This window comes from Epinephelus moara, chromosome 11 (assembly GCF_006386435.1).
Source record: "Epinephelus moara isolate mb chromosome 11, YSFRI_EMoa_1.0, whole genome shotgun sequence".
In the NCBI taxonomy this organism is placed as follows: Eukaryota; Metazoa; Chordata; class Actinopteri; order Perciformes; family Serranidae; genus Epinephelus; species Epinephelus moara.
In genome coordinates, this window is record NC_065516.1 from 30899347 (window position 1) to 30915753 (window position 16407).

General features: G+C 42.5%; 1 protein-coding gene across 1 annotated transcript in view; it reads right to left on the reverse strand.

The window, feature by feature from the left end:
* The window catches only part of odad2 (outer dynein arm docking complex subunit 2), a 56512-nt gene that overhangs the window by 11998 nt on the left and 28107 nt on the right, over positions 1-16407 (reverse strand). The window contains exons 11-18 of the mRNA XM_050057009.1: positions 14614-14760; positions 14028-14237; positions 11263-11496; positions 9281-9391; positions 9018-9172; positions 3561-3741; positions 3394-3455; positions 852-966 (exon numbers count right to left, since the gene is read on the reverse strand). Coding sequence (XP_049912966.1) covers positions 852-966; positions 3394-3455; positions 3561-3741; positions 9018-9172; positions 9281-9391; positions 11263-11496; positions 14028-14237; positions 14614-14760 — 1215 coding nt within the window. The remainder of the gene's footprint in view (positions 1-851; positions 967-3393; positions 3456-3560; positions 3742-9017; positions 9173-9280; positions 9392-11262; positions 11497-14027; positions 14238-14613; positions 14761-16407) is intronic.

The following is a 16407-nucleotide window of genomic DNA, read 5'->3' on the forward strand; positions in this document are numbered from 1 at the left end:
TCAACCTAGCTAGTCTTGCACAGCCAGACCCATCTTCATACTCTGTTGTAGCGCCATGCCATCTCTGGAAAAAGCGAGAAGCTGAAGCAAAACCTACGGCAAGCAGTGTTGGTGGGCGGGGCTGAGGCCAGATCCAGAGTTTCTTTTCTGTTTTGTTTTGATTTGTTTTGTTTTTTACTATTAATGCAGCAGAACCATGTCAAACAAAATATTAATGATAGATTATTTTCACATACTTTAAAATGTGACAGGTGGTGAACTTTAAATAAAACGTGCCATGTTTATGGACCTTTAAAATTTATTAGATGCATATTTCTATCTAAAATTGTATACTTAGTATTCATGGCCATGTTGCGAGTTCCAAGGCATTTGTGCAGTGCTTTCATTAGATGAGTGGGTTCACAGAAACTGTCAGGTACCCTATGTTCTACGTGTGGATTGTCTGTCTCTGTAACTAGTAGCATGTTGAGGGAAGATTTTCAGCAGGGAAATCAGAAGCCATGCCACAGGATATTACACAGTCTTTCTCTCTGCCTGCTTCCCAATTCACCAATCCCAGTGTGCCAAGGAGGCCTCTCTGCTTCACATTAGCCCGAGGTTCATGTAAGCCCCCTCTGACACAGCTCTGCCCCTGCTAACCTCCCAGCAGCAGCAGGTTGGAGGGAGAGCTTTACAGACAAGCATGGTGATATAAGCAGGCTTCTGTTTTGTGAGCGGGATAACCCTTAATTCTGAAACGACACGAACTCTGCAGACCTCTTTGATTTAGAGGCAATCTGTGTGCCTTTGGTGTGCTTCGCTTGCACACACAGGACACGCGCAGAAGACGAATGAACTTCAGTGTGCCGTACCTTTGCATTCTTAATGCATGGACAAAGGGCCCAGGCAGCACTGGACTGAACATCTGCACTGGGGTTCTTTAATAAGGACCACACCAGGCGGACTCCATCAAGCTGGTCAATGATTCTGTAGGGAGAGAGACAGAGAGTAGTGTGAGAAGTAGAGATGAAGGGAAAAAGGAGAAAGGAATGAACATGGAAAGAATAAGAAAGAGCAAAGACAGTATTACATTGTGATTTCACTGAGATCTTGCATTAAACATCATTTTCTGCTTGAAAGATTTAACAGTGTAACTTATTTGATTTTGTTTGTTTCTCAGAGCTCTGGCTGTATCAGCCTGGCCGGCAGCAAGTTCAACACAAGTACAGCCAAGTGGGATCAAAGCATCGATTGATTTCAGCACTGGCTCTTCATCAGAACTTTGTCTTCGGTCCTCTCAGTTCCTCCTCAGACCTGAAACTGTCTGCTCACTCAAGTCACTCTCCGTTCGAAGAGCTCAGTGTGGCGTGGGCCAGAGGTTTATGCACATACGTCTGTGTATAGTGCTTCATACATGGATTTATAAATAGAAAGTGAGACAAACTTACACTTTATGTTGGTGGCTTGTTTTTCAACCAGAGCCAAAAAGAGGACCTCTTTCCAAATCAAACAGAGCCAGAGACAGGTCGCTCTATATTTCATAGGGTCTGAGTGAAGTTTACTTAGGCATGAACTGTATTTCATGTCGTACACATGACTGTAGTCAAAACTGCAGTCAGGCTCTGGGAACCCAAAGAATTACGCCACAGTGCACCCGTTGTCTGGTATAAATAACATGTAACGTGTTCCCCATGTGTGCTTCCACCAACAAGGCCGACATTGAATGCTGTCATAATTACTTAAACACTCCCTAATCACAGTATCTCCGTGACTGGCAACGAGCGAACACTCATCAGGGACGTCCCCTGCGCCATCTGTCTTCCGTTTGCACATAAATCAGTCTACAGGGATCATAACATCAGATCCCAGTCTGCAGGGCCTCCTAAATCCGGACCAAAAACAAAAGTGAAGCGTCATATCATCCGCCAAAACAGCTCTGTCTTCCCATGAAGCAGGTATGAAACAGATTAGCAATGAAGTCGCAGCTGACAGTGATGTATTAGAGGAGGAGACCACAAACCCTGGAGGCATTAAACAACGTGTGTTCACTCTTGTAGCTACACAGGATTCACTGGAGGAAGTGCTATGTCATTAACCGCACACTGCCTACTGGTTGAGAATGAAAACAAACACACGAGTATTTCATGGAAAACTTGAAAGTGATCGGTGTTTGTTTTGGGCTCTCAGTAGTTATGGATGACCTGCATGAAAATGATGATGAGAGAATGATTGCGCTGATCAACAGGAGGTGGTATTAGAGACAAAGTTTCTGTTGGTGGGATGAAGTCATGTTAACTGACAGGACTGTTGTAGCTAACTGTGTGGTATCATGCATACATATTCATCATCATATTTGTTAGCAAGCCAAACACCGTCTAATCACAGGGATCTGAAAAACAGTGTTGGGTCAGAGCAGGAAACAATCAAATGTGAGTTATGTTAATTGCTCTGCAAACTACTGTACACACATGTCTCAAAATAAGCCATGGCCACAAAACATACACAACATACAAGCGGCCGCTGAAATAAGAACTCTCTGTTTACAGCGAAGTCCGCCGGCTGAAAAACGACAAGGTCTGGCCTAAATATACATAACGTGAGAAAACATGGGGAACATGTTGAGTCAAACACTTCTCCTCTTGTGTGAAGTTTACCACAGTTAGTGGCTTTATTTTGCCATGCTTCACTTTTATTGAACCCTTGGTTTTTTCCTCCAAACAATTGTAACAGGCTCACATGGTAGCATTAACAGCTAACAATGTAAACTCAGAGTTGTGTTTGTGTCCAGTGCTAATTAAGAAGGGTCTTGTAGTCCATAACAGCCTCGTAAAAGCAACGAGACACAGATGGAAGCTCCACAATGTTCTGCAGTATTGAGGGTGAGGTTACATGAACACAGAACAAAGACTGCTCTGGACTGTGGTTCACTGTGTTTTCCCAGCCATGTAGTCTTGGACAGGGTACGGCTTTAGGTATGTTCGTCTGACCAGCTCAAGTCCTGACGGTGACCACAAAGCTATAGTAAAGCACCGGGAATTAAACCACAACTGTATTTAACACAGCAGGTACAATAAACAAAGCTTTTAAAATCTGTCATTAAGTTGGGGATGAAAGAGAAAAGTACCTGCGTAATTACAAATTAAAAGAACATAGATTTCTTTAAGCATCAGCCCATGACAGGTTAATGATACTGTGTTTGGATCCTAGAATTGGTGTCATTCCCTTGTCAAAACATAAGACATAAATACACAGCCAAGAATATGTGTTTGGAGGTAATTCGGTAATGACAGTGAGCAAGCCACTAATGACATTTTAAGAGACACCTCACATCAGGCTGTTTGCCTAGTGTAAACTGTACTCTAAATGTCCAAGACCATATTAGCTGGTTGGATATGCTGGAGGAGACAGACTTACGCCATGTTGTTCATATCTGTAGCACAGGCGCCCACTGCCTTGGTTACATTCACGAGCAGCGCCTGGTAAAGTGACAAACAGAATGTACACACATGAATCAGTGTGCTGTAGGAGCATGGTTTGAAGATGAGATTATCCTTTATGCAGTGTGGGAAAATTCAACATGCCTGGTTTGTTCCAGTGAGCAGGTTCACAAGCGACTTGATGCCTCCACACTTGCGGATGGTGGCCTTGTTGGCAGGTATCTGGGCAAATTCTCCGAGGGCTCCCACCACATTTACAAGCACCTCTTCAGGCTGATCAGTCAGTAGGCCAACCAGGGTCTCCAGGGCTTTGTACTCCTGGAACCTTTGAAGGGTGGAAAAGAGGGGCATCAATTCATTGCTTGACATAGTTACAGCGACTGATAGATCAATGAACAAGAAAAAAGACGAGTTTACAGACATGCTAGTGGCCGAAAGGTGCTTTGAGCTAAATGCTAATGTCACCATAACATGCTGATGTTAAGCAAGTATAATGGTTACCACATGTTCACCAACTTAGCTTACTGTGTTAGTATGCTGTTAGCCAAGAACGCTAACAGTCTACAGCTCAAGGAGGCGTAGTGGTCCTTTGCATCAACAGTGAAACATCTTAGTTTCCATGTTAGCATGCTAACATTTGTTAATTTATGAGGAGAGAAAGTTAAAGGTTAATAGGGTTCACCCCAAAGGAGAAATGTGTTCATGTACAAAACTTCATGGGAATCAAACCAATAACTGTGGAGCCAATTCCTTCAAAACCACAACCTCATGGTGGCACTATATAAAAAGTGAAACAATTGTAAAATCTTTTAGGGTTACATGAACTGGGAACACTTTGACTGTGGTGTCGTGATGCTAGATGAAAAGTCAGGGGATCATCAAAGTCCTTATGATTCATCTTCTAGGGACCACAAATGTCTGTAAAACTTCTCAAACCATATAGCTGTTATATTTCAGTCTAGACCAAAAACATGATCTCATCTCTACTAGTCATATTTTGACACGGAAGCCCTCTGCATCACTGTTATGACACCAGGGGCAGCCTTGTGCATTGTATCTTGACGAAGATACAAGTTGGATCTTGTGGTAGAAGGGGGCAGCAATAAGTCACCTGATTTGACTCACATGAATAAGAAGAGGTCGGCTGTTAGGTTTCAGCGACAAAACCACTTGATCAGAGTTAGAAAAAGATTGTGGTTGATGTTGTTCACATGAGTCGTCTCACATCACTAATGCCAAATGGGACCAAATAACTTAAGGCTTTCTTTGGTTCCACATGGACACAAACACCAGTCTCCTGTATCAAAGTCCTGTCCTTGTTGGATCAATCCACCTCCCTTCCAGCCCAGCCTAAGTGGATTTTCATCCTCTTTACACTGCGCCCATTGCTCTGAAGGTCTAATAATAACATGGAGGGGCTTACATTGGAGCTGGTTGAAAGCCTGTCCTGTCTCACATTAAATGGTGCCCTCGACATCATTATAGTGGTGTCAGGGACACTGCCCAGATAGTGTATTTTGATGCCCTGGGAGTAAGACCAGGCTTAGATCACAGTGATGCACTGACTAGCTGACAGACCCACCATCAGACTGAGCATGGTGCCATCACTTGAGCCTGTCGAGTAACAAGTAGTAGCTACAGTGCCCTCAGCCACATGGGCACAGATCTCTTACTGTAACTCAGCAGTAGGCAGTTTTCCCACGGCTGCTCACAGTTGTCCCTTGTTGTACTTTGCATAACCAAAGCTTTGCTGCGGCTTGGAAACTCTCCCTCCCTCCTTTGCTGTGATTTTGCCTTGTTTGCCAATGCTATAGAGTGGTAAACTACAGTAAACATTTAAAAGGGATATAATGCGGTTGCAAGAAACCTCAACAAACCTCTGATGTACAGTTAAGTTGTACGACTGTTTTTATTCACAGTTACGGTTGCTGGCATCATGGTCCGTAAGCTATTGTAGATGGCCAAGGTCATTTGGTTTTGGTCAGGGTCCACCGACACACAGCCTATTCTTGCAAGTGAAAACACTGCTAATGAACAGAGAAGCTGCCAAAGTTAACTTCAGTGAAATTCAACATTAAAAAAATACAATGGTTTTCCTATGCCATCACTGAAGTGTCATCTGCAGCTGAGTACAGTAGAATTATCGTGTAATCACAGACATAACTTTTGATAAATGAATGGTAAGTCATGCCTATTTTTGTTAAGCCAATCCCAGCTGAAGTAATTACGTGATGGCAAAAGTAACATTACACAAGGCCGCCTGAAGCGGCTTCTACTGCAAACACTGGGCTCCACACAAGAGGAAGCTTATTAAAGCCTGTCAGAAGACACAGGAACCACAGTGGAGCTTCTGTGCAGCAGATTTTTATGATTGATTGTCTGCCTTTTCCTTTTCCCATCCTTCTACACTGGTCACATACTCAACTAAGTGTGGAAAGCTTAAATGCTGACTTTTATACCAAACTGGGTTTTTACAAAGGCCAAAGCAAAAGTAAGACATTTCAGGGACCCAGAGATACATAGCATGGTTGTTCAACCTGAAATTTAACAGACAGATTGATCTATTTCGTTTGAAAGGAAACAGCAGGGAAGTGAATAACTTGGGTGAGCACAGAGCTATTGTGAGGTAAGGAGAAGTATCATTTGGAGTGGCAATTATGGAGTGCTCATCATGGGGCTGGAACAGAGGTAAGATGGTGGGGTAGTCAGTAATTGGAAGCGAACCCCACAATCTTGACCCCAAACATTACTGCGCTGGCAAACACAGTCTGAGACTTGGCAGTCGGGACTTTCCATTGCAAAGTTATTCCCTCACTCTTTTGTTAAGGCTTTTTACAACATTTTTGTGTGTCCATAACACCTCAGTATACAGACTCAAGGGACCACATATCGATGTGTCCATAAATCTGCACAAAATAATGTTTCAGTGTTTCCATGCTGGACTTTTACAAAGGCATTTTCATGGTACATATAGCTTGGCCCAGGTGAAGCGCTCTCTGTAATATTGGAAGTCCTGCGAAAAAACATGCACTTTTTGTGGTCTTAAAACAAACACACTTAAGTTATGAATGTAATTATATTTCAGGGCATCAATCATCTCTCATTTTGATGCATCATTAATCAGGAAAATGGCTAACACATGCCGCTACTTGTCTTGAGTGGAGGTCCCCAACCTCTATACTGTCCAGACCACGCAAATCATCAGTTACGTAAAAGAAAAAATTATGTTGTTCGCAGTGGGCCACAAGGTCTGTTTCATTTGACCAACTCAAGAGAAAAAAAAAAAATCCACTCTGGCCTCTCGTTATTGCTGTAGCAAAATATATTCCAAAATGATTTTCATTTCAGAGCACCACTCACCTATGATTGATTCTGAAATGAGCGCATGGCCCTAAAACCCTGTTACCATTAGCAGCGTTTCCTTTTTGACAGTAATGATTCGGTCCCTTCATTCCAAGCCTTTGCCTGACCTAGACGTTTTAAGTGATTCAAATAAGCCTGAGAGAGTATGAAAAAACAGATCCACTTACACATTAGAGTGCGTATTAAAAACATTTGCTGTGCATCACGCTGGTTTCCTCTCGAGGAGGTGGCCAAATTTCACCTCCCATCACACCCAAGTGTGCACATCATCCAAAAAACAAAACATAACACACGCAGGAAAGACGCCACGAAATGAGAACTCTATTATGGCACTCTCGCTAAGATTGTGACATGTTAAATTTAGAGTGGGGCAACCAAAGTGTTTTTTAGTGTTTGTAAATGAAGTGTCACTAAACGTGGCTTACATGTGATTAATGGCATAATTATAATTATTTCTATTATTGTTATTATCAGTAGTAATAGAAGTGCTTTACATAGCAACAGTGTGACAAGTCATTACGTATGGCAGAGAGCCTGTACTGGCAGGGAGTGTGTTATGCTGCCACATTACTCATGAGCTGTGTAGTTAAGTTGTTTTATCATCACGCCAAGCTGCAGTCAATAAGGTTCCCAATTCTGTGTTTTTTTAAGACACTTTGTTAAGTAGTGATTCAAAAGCTTGATTTCGTACTATGAAAACAGAACTATCTATAAAGCACCAGCCACTATCTGTAATAATTTAATGATAATAATTGTTGTAATTCATATAATTCCCCTCAGTGAATTTCTTTCATGACGTGGGTTAAGTAGACAGAGATCTGTCCATCTTGCATTAACAGAAAGTTGTTGTCATGCTTCTGCTCCTGTAAAGGAATCCTCTCTTAACTCGATGTGGCAGCAGACACTCAGCTCCAGTTGGGAGGACTTAACTTAGACTTTAAATGTAGGATATCATTCTGTCAGTTCATGAAATATGAAGTGAAGAAAGATCCTTGCGAGTGCTACCGCTCCTTTTTCTTGTTATTTTTAGAATTCCACTGCAATTTGAACGACACAGCATCTCTTGAGTCAGGAGAAAAGCATTTTCACGTCATCTCATCTCAGTGAAAAGCCTTAAACTTCAAAATAACCTTTTATCATGAGATTATTAAAAGACAATGTCTTATCAGTTTCTTGGCTCCACTGGAGAGAGCAGGTTTTGAATTGATTAATATGTTACCAAGGTGTTGAATTACTGCATGTGGGTTATATATTATGTCCCCCGCCTCACAGTGAAGAAGAAAATAAATACAGCTAAATCATTCTTTCAGGGGAGCACTAGTGGAAATGTACAGGGCTGCCAGGGCACGGTCTCCGGGCATTATTTATTTTAGAGGGAAAATTACTGACTTAAAAATCATCTGACACTAAAGTACAAGTCAAAAACCATTCCAGAAATGTCACTGCTGAAGGAACCGGGCTAAATGACACTTAAATAAACTTCTGCCTTACATGACAAATGATTAAAGGCTCTGTCAGCCTGCGTCTTTTGACATTAGAAAATCACCGTCTCAAGGCTGATTCTTTCAGTATGCCTGCGTTCGGTGCAACACTAACAGGCCTTGACTAACACATCACTGGAGTCTATAAAATCAGCACGTTGACTTGAGCCTTTGTTAACGCTGGAAACGACTGAATTCTAGCAGCAAACACTCACATAAAAGATCAGAGCTAATAGAATCCGTACAAAAACTTTACATTTTACGCAAGTAATCACTTCAACCAGAAACAATGGTGGAGTAAAATGAGATATGACAACAGCATGTGAGTGGAAAGAGTGACACAGCTGGTCATGAATGAATGAGAGCCCCCAATAAAAGTAACATATGTGCTGATGGTATGATGACCATAATGCACGCAAGTCAGTCGAACCCCTTATTGGTGTTCTGTTTTCACATACTAGAAGCCTGCTGTTAACCACATCATCTTCAGAAACATATTTTCCAATAGTCATGGGCACATGTGGGTGAAATGCCTAATTGCTATTAACCCTTTTTCACAGTGAGGCTCATTAGATTGTTGCTCCTATGAACAATGACCGATTTATCAAAGTCATACTAATCTGTTTCCACTAATTACAAACACATACTCATACATACCAAAAAGATGTGGCTACAATGAGTTTCTGTAACTGTGGTATGTTAACTTTGTGCGTGTGTTAATGGGAGGTAATAAGGTGAGACCCTGAGTCCGGCATACTTAGCCACATTCTCCATACTGATGGAACACTTCCAGATGGCTCCAGTGGCAGCGGCCAAGAGCTGCTTGTTGTCCGCCTTGCTCAGCAGCGAAACCAGCGGCTGCAGGCCTTTGTACGTGCGCACCAGGTCACGAGTTTGTTTGTCCTCTGCACACTGCGAAGCAAAAGAAGACCGTCACAATCTACATTAAGTCCTCCAGAGACAAAGTATGAGTATTTGACTCTGTTCTTTTCATAGTGCAGAAGCGTGAAAGAGAGTTACCTTGAATATTGCACTGGCACAATGCATTTGTAGCTCATCATTGTCACTGCTCAGGTTTTTAACCAAATCCTTGATCATGCCCTCAGACTGAATGGCAATCCTGTAGCTTTCCTGTGGTGACACAACAATTAGCAGATATCATGAACAACGTGGACTTATCCATTATCATGTGACACTCTGGTACTTCAAATCTTTATCTTCTACCCTTAAATATTTTAGAATTTTGTATATTTCTAAGTTAAAGGGATAGTTTCGGATCTATTGAAGAGGGGTTGTATGAGGTACTCATCCATAGTCAGTGTATTCCCTACAGTAGATGTTGTTTGGCACGACCCAAGTTTGAGAAGCAGACAGGAGTACCACCACAGAAGATAAGCAGTATACTGCTGTGGATGGGGGGCAGCAGTAAAAAGTATTTTAGCTACCTAAAAAAGTCCCACCAAAATACTCAGTATCAGTCTGAGTCTATGCTATATTAAGAGTATTTTCACTCTTCTCGTCAATGCCACCAAACTCCACTGACAAAAACATTACTTTTAGATTCTGAACACTGGAGCTGCTGGTCTAGCTCTGCCTTGATCAATTAGTTAGTTTGTGTTTTTGTGTTACTTTTCTAAATCCAAACTAACCCTTTCAAAAGCCAAAGTCACACCATGACACACACAAACTCTGATCGAGGCGGCAGTAGATCAGCAGCTCACGTGTTCAGCACTGTTAAATCACTGTTTTTCTCAATGGAGTCTGGCTTTGAAGAGAGCGATATAATGGCTTCAGTTCCCAGTTGGACATCACTGCCTGACGGCAAAATAAAGCAGTCAAAATATTCTAAATATAGCTTATACTTAAACTGATATAGAATCTTTTAAGTGGCTAAAATAGATTTTGCCGCTGCCCCAATCCACAGCAGTATATTGCTTAGCTTCCTTGGCGGTACCCCTGCCTGCTTCTCCAAACAGGGGATGTGCCAACTGACATGGACTATCTGTCATACAACACTAAATAAGTACCTCATAAAGCACTATCCCTTTAAACACATATTTTTATATCTTTTATTGTGTATTTACAGTTCTTATTCTGCACACCCTGCTGCAATTCTATATACATATATTTAGTTTTCAATCTTACTGGGACTGTTTCAAGAATAAAGCTGGCATTATAATATAATTTTCTCATTATTAAAAAAATCTAGTCCACCTCGAAATAGATTTGACTGTTTGTGGTACTCAGCCCCAAGACAATTTCTTCTGAGGATACTCAAAGCTCACAAATGCATTTATGTTCTTCAAGTAATTTCTTAAAACAGCTGGATACTGTACAATTTAGTAATTATTAAAAAGTGCAACTGTTACAACAAACTACAGTGTAATTTCAGCTGCAGTTTAACACATATGCAGTAACTCAGCCCATTAGGACTTGGCTCTGGAACCAGAGGGTCACCGGCTCAAGTCCCTGTATGGACCAATATGGAGCATGGACTGGTGGATGCATCTTGAGCCAGGTACTGAACCCCCAACTGCTCGGGGCACCTGTCCATGGGAAGTTTGTGCATGTGTGCGTATTTCGGGCTTACATGTGTCCCCTCAAGGATTAATAAAGTATATCTTCATCTTCATACTTGATGCTTTGGTGAGTATTTCGGGGAACAGGACGTTGTGTGTGTGTTCACTGTAGTGAAGGATGTCACCCAGTGTGGCTCTTGGATGTGTTTTCAATAGTTTTTGGACAATGAGGCTCTTTGGCACTGAGCAATAAAATACATCAGGCTTTGGATACACACACAATATTTGTTGGCAGGATCAATTCATTGTTTGTTTGCTTTAATTGGATTAGCTGACGGGAGAAAAAATGGAATATTAACGACCTTCCTCTTTGTTAAAACAAAGATAAATTCATTCTACATTAGTCACAGACTTGTAGATGTTATAACACAGACCATGTCTTGGAAACATTACGTATAATATACAGTATGTGGCTCCTCTCACCTCTGAAGCACACTCCTGCAGGGTTCCTACCACAGGAATAAGCATGTTCTCATGTGGAGACTTGAGCAGTCGTCCCAGCAGAGGGATACCCCCGGCCCTACGGATGGCCTCCTTGTTCTTGGTGCTCTTGCTGCAGCTCCACAGCGCCAGAGCCCCACAGCGAGCCACTTCTACATCCTTCTCCTGGTTTGCAGTCAGGTTGGCTAAATTAGGGACACAGTCCAGAAGCTTTACCTGAGCAGAGAAAACAAGAGACCCAGACTTACATGTGGATAAACACAAACATAAAAATGTGTTCAAACAAGCAGGCAGACCACACGTGTTTAAGCAGAAAACTTCCACACAGACATTTACACAAACTCAGTGAACTTGACATAAATTCAAGGACTCTGAAAAGTTTGCTTGCAGGGTTAGAGTGATAATGGATGGCTCCAGATGGGAATAGCAAGTTGTTGGCTGTGATTAAGGGTGTAATTAAAATTCTATTACCACTGGGTCTGCAAGGATGAAAAAGCCAGAGATGCTAGGAGTGGAAAACTGTCAGGATAGATGTTGATGTTAGGCCCGAAAAGCCCAGTGTGACGGTTTATGGCCATCATTCAGTGTTCTAATCCATAGATCCTGGCCAGTGAGACAGAGCAGGCAAAGCTATTACACACAGCACAGTTCAAAGGTGGTCTCATAGCATAGCGTGAAATTAATCTGCCTCCGTGAGTGACTTGCACATGAGAACATCCGATTTGGGGCTGAGGAAAATATACAAGGCATGGAGGCTTTAATCACAGGTCCCTCTGTCAACAAACATGAATGCAGGTCAGAGGATGTAGGGGACATTCTATCTGTTTTACCACAGCACCCACTCTGTTGTTTTCAAAGGCTGGGTGAAAAAGGATGGATGGGCAGCTATCTGGCATTTGCGAACAGTGTGAAAAGGGCAGGAATGGGTGATTGATTTGCTGTGCATCAAAGTGTAGTCCAGCAAAATCTGGACATGTGTTTTATACTTTAAACAAAATAGTAATGGCAAAATGTGGATCACATCACAATAAGGCACCATCCTGTTTTTCCAGAGGTTCCAAGGTGTCTGTGGTTTGGTACAAAAAAGTTTGTATTAAATCACACAGACATAAACAGACTCGTGTTTAATGGAAAACCTGTCACCATAGGACATAACATTTTTTTGTAAGTACCAATACATAGAGATCAGGTTCTGGGGCCTTGTTAAAGAAAAAAATATCCCAACTGCTCGTGCTATCTTGAGTTTCAGAGATGGGAAAAACCCCTATCTTTTTCCTAAACTCACAGCTGTATCCTATCTCAGACCTCCTATATTATTTCAACTTAAGAAGTCCTTCAGCAATATCCAGAGGTGTGGACTTGAGTCACATGACTCAAACTCAAGTCACTCCACTTGACAAAATCAAGAAAAGGCCTGCAACCTGACTTGGGCTTTAGGGGTGATCACACCTACAAGGAGCGCTAGAAACGAGACACCAGTAAAACAATTGATTCCCTACGATACGGTGCGTCTGACTGGTTTTCAAGCATTTTTTATGACGAGCATCTTTCTGGCGTCTTTTTAGATGCACATTCTTTTTCTGGCGTCTTTTAGACGCGTGTTTGTAGACGCTGAAAGTTGAAATAATCTCAACTTTTGGGCGTCAGGCACCAGTAGCACCATAGCTCCGTCTTGGGTCCATTTTTAATGTTTTGAACGCCCGGTTTCGCACGCACCCCCGCTCTACAGGCGCTCCTCGTAAGGAGCGCTCATTGAAAGGGCGTTTCAGGCATTTCAAGCGTCTTTGAAGCGTCCGCGTTTCTAGCGCCACCTGTAGGTGTGATCGGCCCCTTAGACTTGAAAATATTTGATACCTGTCTCTGAACCCAAGTGTGCCACAAATCAATTCATCACCCTTCATTACTTGACTCAACTAATGATAACAGTATTCATTCATTCATTAATTCCACTAGGTCGACACTTAATTTCACAGATCCACTTTCCCCTAACCAATCCAACAGCATCCAATCAAGTTGCAGGAGAGAGCCACAATGAACTAACATTATTTTACGGACTACCAGTTGGAAAAAATGATACCAAAGATAATTTTGTGAACAGAAACTACGTGGGGTCGACAAAAAACGAACTGCAGTACGCAAAACATGCAGGTCAGACCAAGAGACGCAACAGCTTCCAACCTCCTTTGACATTAACATGGTTAGCAAGTTAATGCTTGGCTAACGTTAGCGTAATGGCTGAATTACTTGGTGACCAACTTGATTTACAATTAAATTCAAATTTTAAATACGCATTCACTATTTTTGTGAATTGGATATATCATTGCTCTGTTGTTGAAATGGCATTTAATTTAGTCAAAAGCGCATTATGACTTCTTTAAGACTCGAAACCTAAAGTTTGGGACTTTGGACTTGACTAGAGACTTGAGTGCAAAGACTTAAAGATTTACTTGTAACTTGCAAAAGAATGACATGGTCCAACCTCTGGAAAAATCCCTATCCTAATATAAGATAGGATTTTTTCCCGAGTGCAGTAAGGAAACATGTCTCTGTATTACAAAATTCCTAAATGTCATCCTAAACTGAGTAAAGACAGGATTTAAGATATGGGAAGTCTCTGTAATAAAGCCCCATGTCTGCAGTTCTCTCTCCTGCTGCTCTTCAGATTGGAATTACAGGGATTTCTTAATGCTTTTATTTGTTACACTAAGCTCATATTTACATTGTTCTGTGCTTGTGCTCATGCTCACCAGTTTTTTGATGCCGCCATATTGCCTGACAGTTCTCCTTGCTCTGCGGAACCTAGCCACGTTAGCGATGGTCTCAGCAGCTAAGGCCTTGAGGTCTTTGACCGGTGAGTCCAGAATCTTCACAATGCTCTGCAGGCCTCCCATGTCAACGATGGCTCGACGGATTTGCACGTTGTGACTTATCTTTCTCAGGATTTTCAGAGATCCAATCTGAAACCAGACACACATAAACCCTCACACTCAGAAAGATATTTTAAAAATGTGTTTTATAGAAAAGAAGCTGTTGTGTCTACGCCAACATGAGGCCTCCATCTGTAGTAAGAGCACATACATCAATATCTAGTAGCCAAACATTCACCCAAATTTCCACTAAAAACAGACAGGACAAAAAGCTGTAATAAAATCAGGTTAAAAAGCACCCACAAGTCATTAGGCACAGTGAAGAATAATTGCTACCCCGTGTCTTTAAAGGCATGCTCTTTACCCAGCAGTAGTGTTTCTGTAACTAAAACACAGGCTGGCACACACGGCCGGCTCTGTTTATGCCTGCAGGCCATCCAGGTCCAGCTTTGGCACAGCTACTCACTTTGCATTTGACTTCATCTGTATCCAGCAAGTTAATGAGGACTTCAAGGCCACCTACATCCCGGATGGCCAGTTGGCACGTCTCCTGCATCAAATTAAAGTCCATCATGGCGCACAGAGTGAGCACAGTGGCCGTCTGGTCGCCTCCCTGAAATAATAATGCCCAACATGAATGAATGAAAAAGGGGAGACAAAAAGGAAGACAGGAGGCAAAAATTAAACATTAGGCAGACATTTGGAAGAGGAGACCCTCCCACCCTCCCTCTCCCTCTGTTGTTTCCCCCCTCGTACCACTCCTGCTGGGGCTGTTTTGATTATACCACAGCCTGGTAAGTGTTCAGCTTTGTGCTGGTAAACACTGATGGAAAGAAATGATTTGCTAACAGAGCACCAAGCCTCTGACAACAGTGCCAAGCCAGGAACCATTAGGCATTGCCCCCTCGGATGAAAAAGAACACCATTAGCACTAAATGATGAGTTAGCATTTCAAAAGCAGGCTATGTTTTGACAGTTGCTATATACACACATATCATTTTAGACCTGCATCCCAGAGATTAGCAACTCAGTAGCTACAACACTTCTAAGTCAACAAGTGCTTTGAGGGGGGAAATCTGTTCTTTGATTTAAAGTCAAGCCCCTCAGCACACATGGGGCAGACAACTGATTAGGGTTTTATTGCCACTTAACTGCAATAATATGCCAACTACGAAAATAAACAATACACAGATTTAAAATTGGGTATGTGTGGTCAAATCCTGATGTGTGCGGCAGTGCCAGACCCTGACTGTATTCAACAGTTTTCCAGAAGTGTAGACTCAAGGCACATGACTTGGACTTGAGTCAGACTCCACTCACAAATTTGATGGCTTAATATACGATATACGTAAGCCCTCTCAATCATCACTTATGACCCACTCTCAGCGTGTGGTAGTGTTTTTATCTGCAGAGACTGCCCTCTGCCTGGATTTTCTTTTCTCCTTCTTTTTCTTCTTCAGCACTCTTTCTTTCAGCACATAGAAGAGGTCCGAGCTTTATAAAAAGGTGTCGACAAGATGCCAGACCGTAAGCAGCAGGCATCCAAGAGACACGGTGCAGAAAAAAAACACAAAAACAGGAAGGTGAAACACCAAACACGAGTGAATCTGGGGATGGCTTTTTTCACTTTCACTGGCGAACATGTTAACAGTCATTATTAAGATTATGTTTTTTGGCTTTTTGCCATTATAGTACAGCTGAAGAATGACAGGAAAGGGGGAGAGGGAATGGATATGACACGTAGCAAAGGGCTGCAGGTTGAAATTGAACCTGGACAACTGTAAAGGGTTCAGTCTTTTGACTTGGTCATGTGCTCTGGGTAGAGACTGAAAGAATGAGATCGTGGATACAAGCAGCCGAAATTAGTTTCCTCCGTGGGGTGTCTGGGCTCAGTCTTAGAGAGAGGGTGAGGAGCTCAGACATCTGGAGGGAGCTAGGAGTAGAGCCGCTGCTCCGTCTTGTTGAAAGAGGACAGTTGAGGTGGTTCTGGCATCTGATCAGGATCCTCCTGGGCGCCTCCTGTTAGAGGTGTTCGGGGCACGTCCCACTGGTAGGAGGCCCCGGGGCAGACCCAGAACATGCTGGAGGGATTACATATCTCATCTGGCCTGGGAATGCCTTGGGGTCCCCCAGGAGGAGCTGGAAAACGTTGCTAGGGAGAGGGACATCTGGGGTGCTTTGCTCAGCCTGCTGCCCCCGCGATGGATGAAAATGGTTGGATGGATGGATGGATGGATGGATGGATGGATGGATGGATGGA